This window comes from Macrosteles quadrilineatus, unplaced genomic scaffold (genome assembly GCF_028750875.1).
Source record: "Macrosteles quadrilineatus isolate MER2022 unplaced genomic scaffold, UCM_ALF_1.0 Scaffold_3__2_contigs__length_128488019, whole genome shotgun sequence".
In the NCBI taxonomy this organism is placed as follows: Eukaryota; Metazoa; Arthropoda; class Insecta; order Hemiptera; family Cicadellidae; genus Macrosteles; species Macrosteles quadrilineatus.
Genome location: NW_026542596.1, coordinates 60,573,971 through 60,593,905, shown reverse-complemented (window position 1 = coordinate 60,593,905; position 19,935 = coordinate 60,573,971). Strand labels below are relative to the sequence as shown.

The following is a 19,935-nucleotide window of genomic DNA, read 5'->3' as shown; positions in this document are numbered from 1 at the left end:
TAAAATACTGATTTGCATGTTGTAGACTCAAAAAGATATCAAGCAAAGTTCAACTTAGTATGATATGTCTTGAAACATTCGGGTAGGTGAAGCGCAACAAGGCACATTTCACACTCCCACCGACTGTCACTACGCTTCCCTTGTGCACTACAAACTTTACAGCGTCTTGATGGGTTTTGCTTTACTTCATTAGGTGGGATTTGTCTTGGGAAATGACCCCAAGAAGCTGCTTGAAGCCGTAGAGGGGTTTCAGATGTTGATGGCCGCCCTCTTCGTTTGTAGGCCGGTAGTTGTCTGGTCTGGAACACTTGCTCCGTAAATTTACTTTTGAATTCAGCAAATCCTATCTTCTTCTGGGTGATTTTTTTAAAAACAACATAAGAGTTGAAGAGAGCTATGTCCAAAATATAAAAAAAAATCTTCTTATACCCTTTAGCATATCTCCTCATCGTAGGAAAAGAAGCAAGCTGTTGGTCTTCTTGGTCGATACCGCCCATCGAGCTGTTGTAATAGAGGATGGGTTCAGGCTTGGTAATCACCTCACCGCTGACTCTGTCTCTCTTTCCAGTTGTTTTTTTGTCTCCCTTACTGTGGAAAGTAGACAAGAGACACACTTCTTTCTTGTCTTGCCATCTAAGGGCCATCATGTCATGGCTAAACGCAGCTTCATAATCACCGACCTCAAGTTTTCCACTTTTGAAACTGTCAGGCATATTTGTCCTCCAAGAGTTTACCGTCCCAATCACATTGAAACCAATATGTTTCAATCTATAGTAGAGGAGAGGTGAGGAATACCAGTTGTCAATTGTGAGGGTATGACCATTACCGGAACATTCCTTGACCATTTCAATGACTATGGCCTCGCTCACCAAAAGTTTATCACCCTCAGCAGTGTCTCCACCCCCTTCTTCCACTGTTTCGCCTTGTTTCACTTCAGCACCGGTGTATATTTTAAATTTTGTACAGTATCCACTGCTTGACTCACAACATTTGTAAAATTTGATTCCGAACCTGGCTCTTTTCTTGGGGTTGAATTGCACATACCCCAACCTCCCACGAAATTTCATCAAGCTTTCATCTACTGCAATGTTTTCATCGGCCAAATATAACCGTGAAAACTTTTGATTCATGTAATCACCTCAGTTTCCACAGTTTGTCATTCTGAGGCTTATTTTTATTATCACAAATATGGAACATTGTTGATAAGAGCAAAAACCTACGAAAAGGCATAACTTTTCGAAAAAACGGAGTCTCAGTAGTAGCAGTAGGGGCCCAATACGATTGAATGGTCCTTTTCTTCACAAGTGACATCAAAACACATAGAATGTAAAAACATGCCATTTCATCAGGAGTTGTTTCAAACCATTCAGAGAGTAGATGTTTATCTTTACCACTTGCATTATTTTTTTCAATTGTCTCTTCGGCGTATTTGTTCGTTTCTGTAGAAACATGTTGCCAAAAATCATCCTCGACAAACGCGTTGAATACTTCTACTTCAGATGGAGAAGGACCTAAATTTCTTGCTAAGCTTGCCCTGACACCAGGACAGCCTGTAAAAGGTATTTTGAAAATACTATTGTCTTCTATGGTGTTGGTCCATTTCCAACCTTGTTTTTTCTTTTTCTTAGCTGTTTTAGGTTGGCCCTTAGACCGTTTAGTAGGCTTAGGTACCACTAAACTAGGATTTTTTCCTTTAGGCCTACCTCTTTGACTTCCCCTTCCCCTTGATCTACCAATAGTTGCACCTCTACTATACTCAGGTACTTGACAAGGAATGGTTTCAATAAAACTAGGGTCATCAGCCTCAGCCTCCTCACTGGGTGTAGGAGATAGTGCAGGTGCAATTACCCTACCTCGGTAAATTTTTTCCATAAATCCAACAGGGTTTTCATCATCAGAACTTTGCTGTTCATAGGACACAGGACTAGGCCTATGAGGCACATTTTGAGGGGACATAGGTCGGGCATAACTACAGGAGGGCTGGTCATGCAAACAATCATTATTTACAGGCTTAGGCCTAACATGCAGGTCATGCAAACAATCACTATTTATAACAGGCCTAGGGCTAGCATGCTCTGTCACACCATTATCAGCTAAATCTTGAGGTTCACAGTCAGCAATACTTATACTATTGCATGCTTCACTTACGTTTTCATTGTTTATTTCCAATAATTCATCATCACTCTCAAGCCTTTCTTCAAATAAATAACAATCACTGTCTGAGTCACTGTCACATTCAATAAGTTTAGCAATCTCACTTTCGTCCAATTCCCTTCCACACTCATCAACAAATAAAAAGTTACTCATCTTATTTATTTTATAAAACAACTATTTGCAAACGAAAAATAGAATTCAACATGATATAAATAAAATACTGTTGTGAAATGACGATGTAAACATAAACAAACAAGGCAGACAGCTGCCAAGACAACGTTCCCAACGTCAGCTGGTAAATCGTAATTTTCAATTGATTGTTTTTGCCGATTGGGCAGGCTGTGGACGACGAAAATACAACCAAATGAAAGCCTGAAGCTTGCAGAACAAGAAGCATATGCGATCTGTTGGATTTTTTGGGAACTAACTCGGCAAATATTGATTTTAATGGCGGACGGCGATTCGCCGTCGCTTCACACAATGGCTCGCGGGAGCACGACGGCGAATCGCCGTCGCTTTAAGCGAAGGGGTTAATACTGCTTACAAAATACATCATTTTAATAAATGATATTTTAATTTGCATTTTAACTTGACAGTCCTTGTAACTCGATAGTCATTGTAACTCGACGGTCATTGTAACTCAACAGTCCTTTTTTTTCCCAAAAGCTTGACTCAAACTCAAATTAATCAAAGATCTCAGGCTCGCACACCTCTAGAAAAAAGCGTATTGGTTGACTTTCAACTATCCAACGCTTAAGGAACCAGAAGAGTGTTGGGTTACCAAAACCTTGGAGTTATTATTTGTTAACATTTTATTAGCCTAATGCAAAAATGTTAACAATGATCATTTCATTTTTTACCTAATGGCGTAGTATTTTTGTGTTGTAGTTAGTCCTTCTTCCTGTGTTATGCCATCATGAAGGTTATATGCTAAACTTGTCACCTTCTGTACTATCACCATCAGTGGACCTACAACAATAATTTAGTAATTCAAGTGAAATTCTAATTACATAATAATGAAAACCAAATAATATACTTGTACTTGTATCATTAATTCATAAACACTACCAACAGATTTAATATATTACAAACTATATTGAACTTTGTTCAATAGTAGTTAGTCCAAGGACTCTGAGACATCATTCTGTCATACACATTTTTCTGTTTCAGAAATAATACATTTATTGTTTTTCAGAAATAAAATGTTTACTGATTCTAAAGTTTAGGTTTATATCAGGAAGGAAAATGTTTTTGTCGTGAAGAACAGCCCATATGATATAGTTTGCAGGCAAGACTAAGGTATCCTTAGTCTAAATTCCTTCAAAGCTTGCAGCAGATAAATTAACCTCTTACAGCGTTCAATTTAGGCTAAATCCTAACGCAAGGTAGCTAATTTGACTACGAAGTCTATATATATAACGCAACTCCTCCCTTATTTGTGGACCAATTTCAACGTTTAATGTGTCAAAAGATTCTTCTCAATATGTAGTTTTGCAATAAGGTTTTAGAACTTTAAAATTTCTACTCTTAAGGACGTGAGACCCTCTCAAAGGTCGGGTTTTCCCCATAAGAAATACATAGAACAAATTTAAAAACAAAAAAAACAGCTGTTTATAAAAAGAAACTCATTAGCTTTTTGGGAGTAAATATTAATGTTTAAAATATTCAGTAGGTTAAGACCAAGTTAAACAGTTAATCAGTTTTGTTGGATGAACGGAAAATGCCTGAAGTTCAAAGAAGAAATATTGAAAACGGGAGGAAGAGACAATTAATAATAAGGTATCTTACGCGTATAAGGAGAGTAGAAAAAGAGAGGCCTGGTCCAACACACACATCCATATACACATTCACTTGGTGAGATGAATAATATTTGCCAGTTCTGCTATGCAATTTACTTTGGAAGTCAAAAAATATACGAAGCACATAGTGTTGTCACGGTGGTAAAATAAACTTACTTAATGTCAGATCAAATGAATGTATGCAAGAAATTCTTATGACACTGACAGTTCGAGATATTTCAAAACATTTAGTAGAAACCATGATAATGCCTTGAGTTGATAAGTTCAAGTAGTAAGATTAGGCCTATACCAAATCTTGGCGGACCTTATGTTTTTATTGTAAACTTTTGTATTACTCGCTCTACTTTAATTGAGGAAAAACACAAATGGATTGTTTACTTCTAGGTTATGTTGCCAGTTCCTCGGACAAACTTATACAAAGTTTTTTGACTGAATTTTAGTGGCAATATTAGACATAAGTGAAGGAATTAGTGTTTATGTATTCAACGACCGAGTAGTTACAGTCGTTTATTTTTATGATTCAGGAGAGGCAAATAATATACGCCGTTCAAAAAGAGAAAATTAAAATTGCTATCCAAATCTTATAGCTACAAGAGTTATCCAACCTATTTCGACAAATGAATCCATACCTTCAAAACTTTGAGAAACCCCACTGAACAACGTGGATGAGAAAGTTCTGATGCGGAGCATATACTGTGACTAACACACAACACGTTAAAATACGTTAACAAACTATCAATGGTGTTGCTGCTTTAGCCTATTCAAAGCAGATTATGGCTTTCCAGTTGATAACCCAGAGTTTGGGGGTAAAAAATTGAGCACTTTAAATGGTTGATATCACTCCACTTTTCAGGATTCTCTACGGAGAAAATTCGTTTGATTAGGGGGATGTCTAGGCAACAGTTTTCTTCAATTCTCTCTCAATGCTGGAAAAACTTTGTTGCAAAATGTTAGCTCGAATTGAAGCAGATCGTTTAGCATTAATTAGAAGTTATCAGTTAAAACTGAGAGCAGAAATAATGTAGATGAACCTTGACGACGCAAATAGAGATATTTAAAATTAGTTTCTAACAAGTGTTTAAACAACTCTAAGATGTAACTAGAATTAACTTACTCAAAAATTTAAGCATAATGTTTTCCTCGGCGTTATGTTTCAAACTATGCGGTTCATTGAGCCGCACGGGTTCTCTAGTATCTATTATTTTTTTTAAACACAGTTACATTTTTGCTTCACTGAACAGTACAGATCACAGAACTAGTATTATTTGTTTTCTTTATCAACTTTTATAAGATATAAACAAACTAAACAACAGAGACAGGCGTTACTAAACAGCTTTTCCTGAAGTCCTTGAGGCAAGCCTTACAAAGAATAACTGTTAAATGTGCTTAAACCAAAGTGAATACATAAGAAATTATCATTAAGTAATAAAGAATGAGGACCATCCAGAAAATAACAAACGTTGTGCATAAGCGCCACTTGGAGCGGGGCTGTTGCTGCCATCAGAGCGTTCCTAGTTCCTACACTTTAGTAGTCAGTATGCATCATTTATTTTGTTCTTGTCTGCAGTGGGGTGTTCAAATGAACACTGTCATAGCACTGCTCTGAATGTTATGACGACCGCTTTGAAATAAAAAAATCACAAGCTAATCAAACTTTATCGCCGGATTTTAAGATGTTTTAGTTCTATTCAATTGCCCTAGGAGCCCTTAAACCACGGGAAGACCCTGTATACATACGTAAGCAATTTTAGAAGTATGCAAATATCTAAAAAAAAGTAAGATTGTGAATAAAACCAAATCAAAATATAGTTTACAATAAGTTAATGAGATCCCATTGATGGTTATTTTGACACACATATTCCACCCACACATCACTAAAACTAGTAACATTGGATGACATTTTACGTTAGGTTAGGAAACAGAGGAATGAATTGAATTGAATTGAATTGAATGTAGGCCTAGGGTGAGTGCACCAGTAAATGACCGATTAAGCTTGAGTTTCCACTTGTACAGGGTGCGGCAAAAAACGGATCTATTTTCTGAGCGGATGTTCAGCGACAGGTCGTCTAAGGGGTAGGCTCGTTGGAAAGCCTACACAATGCCATTATCTGAAGTCATAGAAGAGTGGTCATCTGAGCAATGTGCGTTTGTCAATAAGTTGTTTTTAAAAAAGTAATGATTCAGTCATTGCAACTCAGCGGCAGTTCCATGCACTCTTACAATTAGGTAGTCATGGGGAGGTTCCGTCACGATTATCTGTATAGATAATCAACGACTTTATACAGATTAATTCAAATTTGTCTGTGGAGATGAAAATTATTAAATATCACCTCAAAATTCAAGTATTCGAACGGTCAAACATGTTCATAGCAGCCACTTATTTTCATGCGGGCCTATGTGGACTGTTCCATAAAGCAGCACATACTCTTTTGAATGTTTATTTGACTGGCGTCTGCTCTTACTTTGGAGGGCCAGTTAGTTCTTTTTCAGTGTTAGTTAAAAACCCATTGCATGATTGTGCTACGTGACAGAACCTCTTCACGTCGACGTAATTTGAAGAATGCACGGAAGACGGAATTGCCACTGAATTTTAAAGACTGAATCTTTACTTTTTTTAAACGACTTGATGACAAACACATGTTGCACAGACCACCACTCTTCATTGACTACAAATAATGACATTGTGTAGGATTTCTAACTAGGAAGTACAGACTCGGTGACTCGGAGGTCGGGAAATCTCCAATAACGGATAGCGCTTGGGGTCAAGAATGTGATGTCTTTTATCTGATTGGTTTTTAATTGGAGGTCAATTGCTGACCTCGGGGTCAAGAATGCGGCACACGCCAGGCACGCAACTTCTACGTCATCTTGATGTCACGGGGATTTCCAGCTTGAAGGAACATTTCATTACTACGCCATTTTAAATTTTGAAGCTCGTTTTTCGTGTCTAGTTCATGTCCGGTGACACTGATCGCTTGTGTCGACAACTTTTGGTTCCTATTATTTTATGGTTAATTTCATGATTAGTGCTTTACTGTTTGGTTATGTAACTAGGAGACGAGAATTTGTTTATGATTAGATTGTTTTTTGGTTAAACAAGGTTTTAAATGACTGAAATAAACTGTAAACAAAACACGACATCTACAGTGCAAACAGAACAAATAATAAAATTGGCTTCAGCTGTTCCATAAGGATGAGAAATTTACAAAGGGAGTATGTTTTATCTATGATTTAATGCATCAGAAAACATTGTCTTTTAAATAAAATTGATCCATATCTAATTAATGAATGATCATGGTTGTAACCATAGTTTTAATCCTGTAAATTAATGAATGTTGAAATCAATATTGGTTAGGATTTTGATCCTAAAAGGCGTACAGAATTGTACCTAAACATGTCAACTGTGAATTACAGTTTCCACCAATAATCAAAAACCAAGAAAAATAAAACAACCTTTTTGGTTTGCTATAATGGGAAGCTTAAAGATGAATTGGTTGGGGCTTAATTTTGTTGGGGCTACAAACCGAAGAGTGGCACTTCCTTCTAGAACAAGTGACACGGCAGATTTAAATCAGACTCCAAAGTTACTTTTAAGAAAACTTGTGATAGTCTAGGCAGAATAATAAAGATTAATAAAATGTTTTTCATACAAAACGGCCATTCACCGGGGGTAGGTGGTCATTTACTAGTGCACTCGCCCTATATTTACAAGGTGATTTGAAAAGCTTATAACCAATTGAGACGAGAGTGTTATGGTTATGGTTTGTACCTGTAATGTCCAATGTAAGTGAGCCGTAGTCGTAGATTTGTCTGTGAATGTGAATACAGGATAGGTAGAACATGGACACTGCCAGTACCAGACTGTAAACATACATACACACACACACTATCAGACCATCACAGCTACCAACCAGTGTATCAAACAAATACCATAGTGTCAAGTGTCATAGCATCATCTTGAGGTTAGAATGATGGACCATTTTTAACCAGGGGTCTCCAACCTACTGCTCGCGGGCCACATCCGGCCCTCGAACAGATTTTATCCGGCCCGCAAAGGGTTTGATTGGCCACATCAGCGTTCGCACAAAAACGTACTGAATATTAAGTAATATTTTAGTAACTAAAAATCAGCAAGAAAATGTCAAATATCTCCGCTGAGCTCTTAATTAGAAAACTACCTAGGGTTATTTGGTTATCTGCACTGAAAAGTTAACGGTCGGACCTACCTTTCCTTACAAAATTGACAAAAAAAGGTTGGAGACCCCTGGTTTTCTATGACAACTGCATAGCCGGTAAATAAAAAAGGTTTGACTTTGTTACACATGCTGTATAAATACAATGACCACAGAGTAAAAGACATTTACTGTACACATTTTTACCCTCTGGATCACGATTGATACAAGTATTATCACACACCTGTGCACGCTCTTGAGGCATTTTTAATAGCAAGATTAGCTTGAGAATTAACTTAATGTTCAAAACAAATGATCACGTAATATTTATATAATTACTAAGCGTTTATTGAAAAGTGTAATGTTTATACTTGTACAATTTTTACTATTGTTTTCTGTGTTTACCTTACTGTCCATGTGGCTTGTCGCAGCCTCATTTGGGGGGAAATGCACAGCCACACATAAAAATGTCTTGATATGCCTTTTTTTCTAAATGTATTAAAAAATTTTAAGCTCAAACATCCGTCAAACACCCTTGTGACAAGCAAACAGTTCAAAAATACCACCACAATGAAACTTTTCATCGGTTAGGTGAATAATAGATGTAAAACCGAGCAATAGCTTACCTTTGAAAGATATGAGGGTCCTGAGTTCGTAACACCAAGTAACACAAGGCTGGCAGACCAGCAAGATGGACTGCTTGCCTGTAACATTATGTAATTCTAACAAGAAAATTAAATATGAATGACCAGAACATGAAACAAGATATCTTTTTTGTCATAGGACACTAGACAAGAGTCGGGATTGTTTTTCTCATTAATTCAGGCTAGAACTAGGGGTTGCGGCATTATGACTTACTGTAGATCAAATCTATTGGTGATTGGCGGGATTTGAACCTGAAACCTCAGAGACCTGTGCATACTCCCAGACTTGATACAAGATATTAAGGCAACATACTTTTATCTTTACTTAGTGTAGTGACATTGTGTAATGTTGATTTATCCTGCTCATGAATCAGCTGAACACAATCTTTGCGCAAATTGCACATTATTAGAATTAAAAACTTGTTTCCGAAGCAAAACTAAAAATACAATACTCTTTTACTTTTCTAGTTGAGTTCAACTACAGTACAGTAGGCCTATGTTTTAAGCTTTTTAATTTGACAAGTGGAATCCGGATGTTGTAGCGTGTGATGATTTTGATTCTAAAAAGCGTACAGAATTGTACCTAAACATGTCAGTGAATTGCAGTTTCCACCAATAATAAAAAACCAAGACTAATAAAACCAACCTTGTTGGTTTGCTTTATTAGAAAATAGGATAACAGCCTCGGGAGCAAAAATATGTATTACCAATTAAAGTTATTCCATCTAAATTATTTTCAACAAAAAAAAAGATAAATTCATTACCTGCCAAAGGCAAAATAACCCATAATGAGCCCCACAAGCAGGCCAACGCCGTGCCGGACTTCTTGCGAGGTGTGTTTTGGATGCAGCACTCCTCTGAACAAAGGTGCCAACAGCACCGCTGTTATTTGGGTAGCGGTGAAATTTATCTGAACAGAATACAATTACCGTACGTACTATGAGTTGAGAGCTTTTTCAAATTTATTTATTACTTTCAAGACTTAGGCCTATGCTAATTCATCTAACTGCGATAAATAGAGTTAAATTATTAAAACATTAAAATTTAGCTTTGTTTAAAGAGTAATAAATTAGCTTTAAAAATAATAGGCCCTACTAGCTATTGTGCAATTTACAAAATATGGTTAGATTATTCAATGAATAAAATATTTCCAACACGTCATCGGAGTTATTATTATTTTAACCTGTTTCATCTATCCTACCTTCCTTTTGAAGAACATTAGATAGTATTAAAATCGTGTGGATGGATCTTTTGTGGTAAAAACTTCCGCGATTTTGTCAGTACAAGGCAGATTAAATGTATGTTACCTAAGAATATGGAAGAAGTGATGCAGTGTTATTTTCAAAATTTTCACTTTAAGAGCAAATTCAAATTTTTCAGCTTGATAACTTTCAAAATCATTCACACATTTCTACTTACCTACATAAAAAATTAATAACAAATCAATCCAGTTGCTGTAAACCACTATTAATTTGTCAAAATATGGACACCGCTCAAATCGTCAAAAAATTTTCAATGATTGAAAACATGGCAATAATATCATGAATCTATAGGCCTAATGGTCTGCCTGAAATAGGCTAGTATGATAAAATATAAGTAGGCAAAAGTGGTAAAAAAGGTAGAAGCCAACTGTACAATAGATAGGATAAGTTAACTCGATAAGAAATAATTTTAAGAGTTACTGTGATATTAAGATTTTTAGGCTAGGCCTAACTGATTATGGTACTTTCCTTAAGATAAGATAATATTGCAAAACATGACACGATACAGAATAAAATCAATTTTAAAATTCATCAAAAATTAAATGTGTGAAACTAAGTTATTCATATTATAGTCATAATGTAAACAAATCTGATGAGGAAACTTTTAAGACCTCTGGGGTAGAGCCACAAGGGAATTTACCTCGTTTCTCTTTTGATGGTTCATCTACAGACAAAAACCATTCTTTAGACACCCTTATTAAGTTTCTACGCCCAGCCGTTTTCTCAAATTAGCTGTGACAAAAACCCTATTTTTTTTCTTCCATAAGAGTCCATGGGAATGGAATTTTAGAGGCTACTGGGGCAGAGTGAAGTCCCCCCGTTTCTCTTTTGAGGGCTCTTTTACGGACCAAGACCTTTCTTTGGACACCTCTACCGAGTTTCCAGGCCCAGTCGTTCTCTCTCAAATAGGTGCCACAAAAACGCAGTTTTATTAACTTATTTTTAAGTTATTCCTACTCCATAAGAATAACATGGGGAGAAAATTTTAACTTTGCGAGTGTGAGTAATTAAAATAGTAGCAGCTAGCCTACTAGTAGCGACGAAAAAAGTCGCTAAGTGTGACACGGCCTTAAGTTAGACCTTTAAACAGTCACAAAACTGCAAAAAACACAAGATATCTTCCGCATATGCCATGGGTACGGTTGTGCAGAGAAGCTGCGATATTATATCGGTCCACACTAGGGATTAGTGTCACCAGACATGAACAACAAGCTTAAAAATGTGTAATGGCATGAGAAGTTTCTGTTGGTTAGTGTCTATGGCCTAACCTAACTTTAGGCTGTACAGGAAGCTGTCATTATGAGGCATAAACCAGTGTAAGTTTAAGCATGTCAAATTTACAGTGTTCCTCTATGTATACAACAGCGTTTTGACAAGCCACGAATTCTTATTGCCTACTGCCCTCAATAATTTGAAGTCAAACGATTCTGGGTCTTAACTTACCAGGTCAATAGATATGTTGGTGTAGTCTGTAATCCATTTGAATATTCGGCTTCCATCATAATAAGAATCACTGACAGGATCCATTTTCATTTTAAGTAACTACATCGATTTCATAACAATGTGGAACCCTTATCTTTAAAGTTATTTAATGACACATTTTCTCATAGCATGACAAGAAAGACAGTTTTGTAACATATTTCCACTTCCAGCTAGATTGTTGTCGTTGTCGTAACTTCAAACTTCGTCTGCCTGCGTGCGTTGCGTCTGCACTAACTCGACTCTAAACTCAGTTCAGTTTCAGTTGTTCAGTAAAAAAAAAAACTCGACGTTCTGTACCCACGAACACCTTAGCTTCCACTAGCACAGAAGGCCCTGAAACAGTTCCTGGGATAACAGCTATTTGTGTAATAGCTTCACTGTATATCTTTATTTGACCTGTTTAGATAGTTGTTTCAACAGTTGCAGTTGCGAACATCGATGTATAATACCACGGCCCCCTTTAACTACAGGCCGCGGCCAGCGAGAATTGGCAACGTCGCACTGAGCATTAACTCCCGGCCATTTCACCATTACGGTAGTACGAAACTAGTGGTCGCGGTTTAAATATACTGCATTTTTACACCCTTACAATTGAGATAAAATTTTGAAATTTTGTACAGAGCTAGGGAATAAACCCTTCATGCCAATGGTATGGTTTTGAAAATTAAAATGTTATTTGGTAGTGCATATATATTTTTTTTAAATTAACACATTAGAAAATTTTTGGAAAAGTGAAGTGAAAAAGTTAGTCGCCTACTAAAATTTTTGTTTGTTGGTCAGAGAAGTTTCGTCTGTGTGAAAGTTGTAGATAATTAAATATACTTTAATTTTTGTATTTAACTTTTCTTTCTATCATGCTTAGTTATGTTAACATTTTGGGTTGAACAGAGTGACCAAATCTCAGTTTTATGGCGCGGCGCGGCGAGTAGCGCTGCTCGCAACTGTAGTGTAGTATCGCATAGCTAATAATTAATTAATATAGGCCAACTGAATTATTTCAAGCATTTTAATATTCCTTTTGGTTATCCATAAGAATATTACTTTTGTATCAAATACTGCACGACATAATAATAGTTTATTATGAATTTTAAGTATGTGTTTTATTTACACGTTATTATGTAGTATTATGAGAAATAAAAACATTACTTCATTCATTCTGTTATTGCGCAACCATTAATAACTAATCCATTGATAATATTCTTGCAACAGACAATCGGAAGGTGGGGCTACCGAAAACTTTTAAATTTAGCGCTCATCAACCAATAGTGGCGTGGCGACCACCATCTTCATTGAATTAGGTGGAATTAGCGAATAACTAAAATTAGCGACAACCTGTACCTATAATTAGCGTGCAGTTGTTCTTCTGTGTTGGCTGGTTTTTAGTGACAGTGGTTTTTATGTCAGATATCGATATTTTAGAAATAGCTGAAACTGTTTGCATTTGTGGAATAAATAATTTGAAGGAAATAGTATCAAACATTATTTTGAGAATGAGCAATATTTTTTAAATATCTACACGAAAGTAAAAAAAAAGACCAAAATAATATCCACTGTAACCATTGAAAATTTTCAATCCTTTCTTGAATAAAATAATTTTATTTATTGCTTTTGTTAATTTTTACTTTGTATAGTAAACGTCATCATCCCAATGATAAAACAATAGCTTACATAGAAGCTGTAACTAAATAACATTGTAGATAGGATTAAAATTTTAAGTGTTTAACAATTAATAAATCATTGAGTAAATACGTAGAAGAGGCGGAAGAAAACTACAATCATGCGCCTACTTATAAGTTCAATCATGTTCAATGTAACGTAAAAGGTTTGAATAAATATTGTATTACATTCTTGTATTGACACGAAAGCCTCACATAATTATTTACTCCTTTTCCTACTTATCAGTGTTATCAGATATAAAACATCTAAATTAATAGATAATTCGCGTGCTTGTTCCAATCCTCCGCGGCACGAGCGCGAGCGTTCACTGGTGTAGTGGTATAGCGTAGATTAGCCATCCAGCCATCCGATGCGGTGTTGCCACTTCGAACGCCGCGGCCTGTAGTTAAAGGAGGCCGTGATAATACTCTTGCGAACTGTGCATTGTGATTTTAAGGTGTTTATTCAAATCAAATCAAATCATCTTTATTTTTGCACAGAAAAAAACTGTATAATAGCGTCACAAGAATATATAATAAAACTAAATTATAAATGCTGTTAGAACTAAAACGTAACTAAACAGTATCTTAATTCGATCGGCAACTTAAAAAATCTTTCACAGTGTATGGAGCTTGTTCCAAGAGAATGCGTTTGACTAGTAGAGTTTAGGTCTAAGTTATTGCCTTTGAAAAAGTTAAATTAATAACTTATCTATTTATAAGAGTATGCCTAAGTTTACCTTAGAGGTTATAGACCTACCACTACCAAACCTGCAATCTAACAAATTCACACACAAACACCTAACCTAACCTAACAATCACTCTCTCTTGAGGAATCCGAAAAATATAGGTTAAGTAAACTTCATAAATACTTTAATCTTTTAAAACTTCATTAATAATTCATGTACGCAAAACATTTAGGATAATTGTCAATACCTAACAACAAATCAGCTTCAGCCCACTCACAAAACATTAATTTTCAATCATAAAAACACCTTTTCAAGCAGCTCAAGTCAAAAGTAAACAAACAGTAAAGAGTAATAGCTATTTACATTACAAGTGTAGTAAGAGCGTTTTTACATCACGCAGGTGAAAGTTGTGCAACGAGCGAAGCGAGTTGCATAATTTACCTAAGTGATGTAAACACGCTCTTGCGTAACGTGTAACGTACAAGATTTTACCTGACCCGACAATATACAGGAGGTTACGAACAATATTTTTCAATACCCATTTCACTCATCTTATAACAGAGTAAGGTTCATTTACAAACAAAAGCTAGGTTAGGAAAATTCTCCAAAACATAACAATAACAATAAAATTCAACGCGATTCCTAGCGTTAAACGTCGTTGGCTCCATAGAGTTATATTTTTTAAGTTATCCACTCAATGTTATTTAAATGGGTTTCATTACATCACCGAGTGAGTTTTTTGATACCTTACATCACTCGAGAAGTAAGGAAGTTGTATACATCACGCTTAGGATAGGGAAGTTTAACATGGCGGGTTAGGTAAACACCTTTACAAAATCACAATGCACAGTTCGCAACTGTAACTGATGAAAAAACAACTATCTAAACAGGTCCAATAAAGATATACAGTGAAGCTATTACACAAATAGCTGTTATCCCAGGAACTGTTCGAAGGCCTTCTGTGCTTGTGGAAGCTAAGGTGCTCGTGGGTACAGAACGTCGAGTGTAAAAAAAAGGAATGTGTGGTCTGTTTTTTTTTAACCTGCCAATTGGCTGGCAAAGCTTACTATGCAACTTCGTTGTTCACTATTTGGATTGCTGCACGGCCACCTTTAACTTCGGACCGCGGCTTTCTAAGTGGCAACTGGTAGCACTGGCAACTGGCACGGTCACCTTTAACTCCAGGCCGCGGCTTGGTAGAATTGACAACGTCGCAAGTAGGATTGTTTAGTGTCAGCATCGAAGTATATAACACAACTGGAATGATAGGTGCGTGTTCACGAAAGCGCGCCGTCGTAGCAGCCTTCCCGCACCACCTTGGGGGACCCAGCGGATTTTAGCCAATTCATCGAATAGTGCGCGAAGTTGTTAACTCGCTCCTAGCCTTCAATAACAAAGATTAAGTACAATGATGTTTATATATTTGTAATCTGCATCAAATGCAGAATGTAATGGTATAAATTGTTGAGTGCAATTTAATATTTGCCACATGTCTGTTTTTAATGTTATACTTCAATGATGAATACCAGATGGTTAAATTGTTAAATGTGTTGTTAAAAACAATAATAGTTTTAATCTATGTCTTCTTTAGTTGGTTCAATTAAAAAGTGTTGAGTTTAATAATTCAGTTTGCCCTTTTATTTTATTGAGCTAGGTATTTTAATTTAGTATCCAGGGAAACCACATATTTACAGGTTATGGGCCCAGGGCTGTTTAAATACGGAATTTGTTAATATTTTTTTACCTGGCTAATGAAATTGAATTAATATGGCAACTGAACATGAAAAGTATCGAATACCATTGTTGGATGGAACCAATTTCAGCAATTGGAAATTTAGAATTGAAACTCTGCTGGAGGAATTAGAATTATTATCTTTTGTAAAGGAATCTTATGTTACCAAAGTTGAATTTCTGGATAAAGACACAGATGAACAACGAGAGAGGAAGGAAGCAAGGTTGTTGGAATTAGCGAAACAAGATCGAAAGTGCAAGTCGCAGATTATACAGCGTATTGACGACAGCCATTTGGAATATGCAAAAGACAAGGCAACTGCTTTTGAACTATGGCAATCTCTCTGCAACACATTTGAAAGGAAAGGAATAGCTAGCCAACTTCTACTAAGGAAGCAGTTACTAACAATGAAGTTTGATGCGAAGAATGATGTTTTAAATCGTCACTTTCTGAAATTTGACAAAGTCATAAGAGAGTTACGATCTACAGGAGCAACTGTCGAGGAATCTGACATTGTTTGTCATCTACTACTGACCATGCCCAAAGAATATGACGTCGTTGTCACGGCCATAGAGACTCTATCAATGAAGGACTTATCTCTAAGCTTTGTGAAGGTCAGACTGCTGGAAGAGGAGACAAAGAGGAGGGGCGTTGGAAAAATTGAATTTGATTGTACATCACCTCCTACTGCCTTCCAGTCTCAACCAGGGAAAAAGAAAATTTTTCCAGGAAATCAAGGAACTTCTGGCAACTCGTTCAATTTCACTTGTCACAGATGCGGAAAGCTTGGACACAAACGAGCTAACTGCAGAGTCAAATTACCACAGAACCCATCAAAGAAAAATAATTCTGCGAACGTGGTCGACACCAAACAGGAAGATGCCGCATTTTGTTTTGGAGCATCAAGTGAAGACTGTTCAGCAGATACCATAAATTGGATATTAGACTCTGGAGCAACAGAACATCTGGTTAACAGTAATGAGGTATGTCTCTCTAACTTTAAGAAATTAGAACAGCCTATTAAAATCAAAGTAGCCAAGTCTGGAACTTATCTTGAAGCAAAATGTAAAGGGGAGTTGTATGTCACTAGTGTTGTTGAAGGGAAGGAAATTAAAATAACAATCAAAGATGTTTTATCTGTACCTGGAATTAGTTACAATTTACTTTCAGTAAGAAAATTGGAAATGAATGGTTTTTGTGTTATCTTTCAAAATTCATGTGGCTTGATTAAGAAAGATAATCAAACTGTTGCGGTTGCAAAAAGAAACAATTCTCAGTTATATATGTTAAATTTTTTGCAACACAAAGCTTTGTCAGTGTCTTCAACTGAAACAGAAATGAAGCTGTGGCATGACAGGCTTGGTCATTTGAGCTATGGTTGTATTAAAAGTCTCAGGTCGCAGGTAGATGGCATGGAGTTGAATACTTCAACATTGCCCTTAGAAAAGTGTTCAAAGTGTGTTGAAGGGAAACAATCACAATTTTCTTACAATCAGAACAGGAGACGTGCCACCAGACCTCTTGAGTTGATTCACAGTGATTTGTGTGGTCCAATCTCACCAGTTTCATTTGACAGTAAGAAATATATCATCACTTTTATTGACGACTTTACTCATTTCACGGTGGCCTATGCTCTAGAATCGAAGGCGGAAGTCACACGATACGTCAAGATGTATCATGCTTTGGCTACATCTCATTTCAATCTAAAGATTAGCAGATTTCGTTGTGACAATGGTCGTGAATACATGTCAAATGAGTTGAAGCAGTTTTTTGAGGAGCAAGGAATTCAGTATGAGTTCACAATCAGATATACTCCTCAACAGAACGGTGTCTCAGAAGGAATGAACAGGACTATTGTTGAAAGGGCTCGTTGTTTAATACTTAATTGTGAATTAGGTAAGACATTTTGGTCAGAAGCTGTTCGAACTGCCGTATATCTAATCAACCAAAGTCCGACATCAGCTTTAGGAGGAAAGATCCCTGCTGCTTTATGGTACAATGAGAAGCCTAATCTTAGTAAGTTAAGAGTTTTTGGCTGTGCAGCATATTTGCTGTTACCTAAGGAATTAATATCGAGTAAATTTGACAGCAAGTGCTTGAAGTGTTACTTTACTGGATATTGTCCTAATGGTTATCGACTGTGGTGTCCTGAAGAAGGAAAAATAATCACTGGAAGAAATGTTGTGTTTTATGAGGAAAAATTTAACTTTGAGAGCACACCAATTGAAGACTGGATTCCCGATCATGTACATGAATCCAGATCGAGTAAAAAGGAAGACAAGAACAAAGAAGAACCCAGATCATTGTCTGATGAAAATCAAAGAATTTCTATACCAGATCTTGAAGAAGAGGAAGAAGAAATTGAAGATCATGTAAGTGAAGAAGAAACAATAAGACACTCTACCAGAAAGAGGAATGTGCCAAGATACTTACAGGATTATGCAGTTCTTGCTCTGAATGCTGAATCTTTTGTCGATGATGTACCGCAAAGTTACAAGGATATTGCAGCACGTGATGATAAGGATCATTGGTATCAAGCTGTTAAGGAAGAACTTAACTCTATAAAGGAAAACAAAACTTGGACTTACACTGAACTACCACCTGGAAGGAAAGCTATCTCCAGTAAATGGGTTTTCAAATTGAAGAAAGACATGGACGGAAATATTGAACGATACAAGGCAAGACTTGTTATCAAAGGATGTTCACAGAGAAAGGGTTTTGACTATGAAGAAACATATGCTCCAGTGGTTCGTCTTGCAACAGTTAGGGTGTTGCTGGCTGTAGCAAACGAACGTGGATTAATTCTTGAACAATTAGACGTCAACAATGCTTTTCTTCATGGTGAACTGAAGGAGGAAATATATATGTCCATTCCTGAAGGAGTTGAAGGAACACCCGGCTCCGTTTGCAAATTGCAAAAGGCGCTATATGGCTTGAAACAGGCACCATTAGCATGGAATCAAGCTATTCATTCATTTCTCATTTCAGTTGGTTTCACCCAATCAGAATCCGACAAATGTCTTTACGTTATGATACAAAATGATATTGTCGTGTATCTTGTGCTCTATGTTGATGATATTCTCATGGCAGGAAATAATAGGGAGAAAATCAAGGAAATTAAAGTAAAGTTGAATGAGAAGTTTAAAATCAAGGAATTGGGAGAACCAAAAACATTTTTGGGAATCGAAATCTCCAGGAGTGAGGGGGAAATGTACTTAAGTCAGACTGCCTACCTAAAGAGTCTTCTTAAACGATTTAACATGCAAGATTGTTGCCCAGTCAAAACGCCAATGGAAGTAAAACTAGAAATCAAAGGCGGAAAAAGGACTGATAAGCCGTGCAGAGAAGTAATCGGATGCTTAATGTATGCAATGCTAGGTACAAGGTCAGATTTGAGTGCTGTAGTAAATTTCCTAAGCAGGCATCAAAGTGACCCAACAGAAGAACTCTGGAAATGTTTGAAGAGAGTCCTAAGATATATAAAAGGAACAATCGACTTAAAATTATGTTATCGAAAGAGCAAACAATATGACATTATTCTGGCTTACGCTGATGCAAACTGGAATAAAAGTGGAGATTCAAGATCGACCTCAGGTTATCTCATACAAGTGTTTGGAAGTACTGTAAGTTGGGCAACAAAGAAGCAATCTAGTGTTGCGTTATCATCTACAGAGGCGGAATATGTAGCTTTGGCAACAGCAGCAGCCGAATTACTCTGGATGAAGTATCTGATAGAAGATTTTCAAATTTTGCTTAAGTTACCAATCCGCATCCTGGAAGATAATCAATCTTGCATACGACTTCTACAGAAGTGGGAGTATCGCCGATTGAGACATGTGAATGTTAAATACAATTTTGTGCGGGAACTTCACCAGCGGAGAATCATGTCTGCAGAATATATATGTTCGGAAAATCAGATTGCAGACATTTTTACAAAAAGTCTGCCTGCACCTCGGTTTGGCAATTTGAGAAAGATGTTAGGATTGTTTGTTTGTTAATTGTGTCAAATGTAAAATTATTAAATTGAGGAGGGGTGTTGAGTGCAATTTAATATTTGCCACATGTCTGTTTTTAATGTTATACTTCAATGATGAATACCAGATGGTTAAATTGTTAAATGTGTTGTTAAAAACAATAATAGTTTTAATCTATGTCTTCTTTAGTTGGTTCAATTAAAAAGTGTTGAGTTTAATAATTCAGTTTGCCCTTTTATTTTATTGAGCTAGGTATTTTAATTTAGTATCCAGGGAAACCACATATTTACATAAATAATTTTTACTTTTAATTTGAAATATAATTTCTATAGTTAAAAAGAGTCAAAGATTTCTTCATTGTGACATGAAAAA

General features: G+C 36.3%; 1 protein-coding gene across 1 annotated transcript in view; it reads right to left on the bottom strand.

Moving 5' to 3' along the window:
- The window catches only part of LOC128988609 (lysophospholipid acyltransferase 6-like), a 30,189-nt gene extending 18,482 nt beyond the window's left edge, over positions 1-11,707 (bottom strand). The window contains exons 1-5 of the mRNA XM_054410058.1: positions 11,475-11,707; positions 9,534-9,679; positions 8,752-8,829; positions 7,723-7,814; positions 3,015-3,123 (exon numbers count right to left, since the gene is read on the bottom strand). Of these exons, the coding sequence (XP_054266033.1) occupies positions 3,015-3,123; positions 7,723-7,814; positions 8,752-8,829; positions 9,534-9,679; positions 11,475-11,564 (515 nt within the window). The 5' untranslated portion in view covers positions 11,565-11,707. The remainder of the gene's footprint in view (positions 1-3,014; positions 3,124-7,722; positions 7,815-8,751; positions 8,830-9,533; positions 9,680-11,474) is intronic.
- Between the last annotated feature and the right edge of the window lie 8,228 nt (positions 11,708-19,935).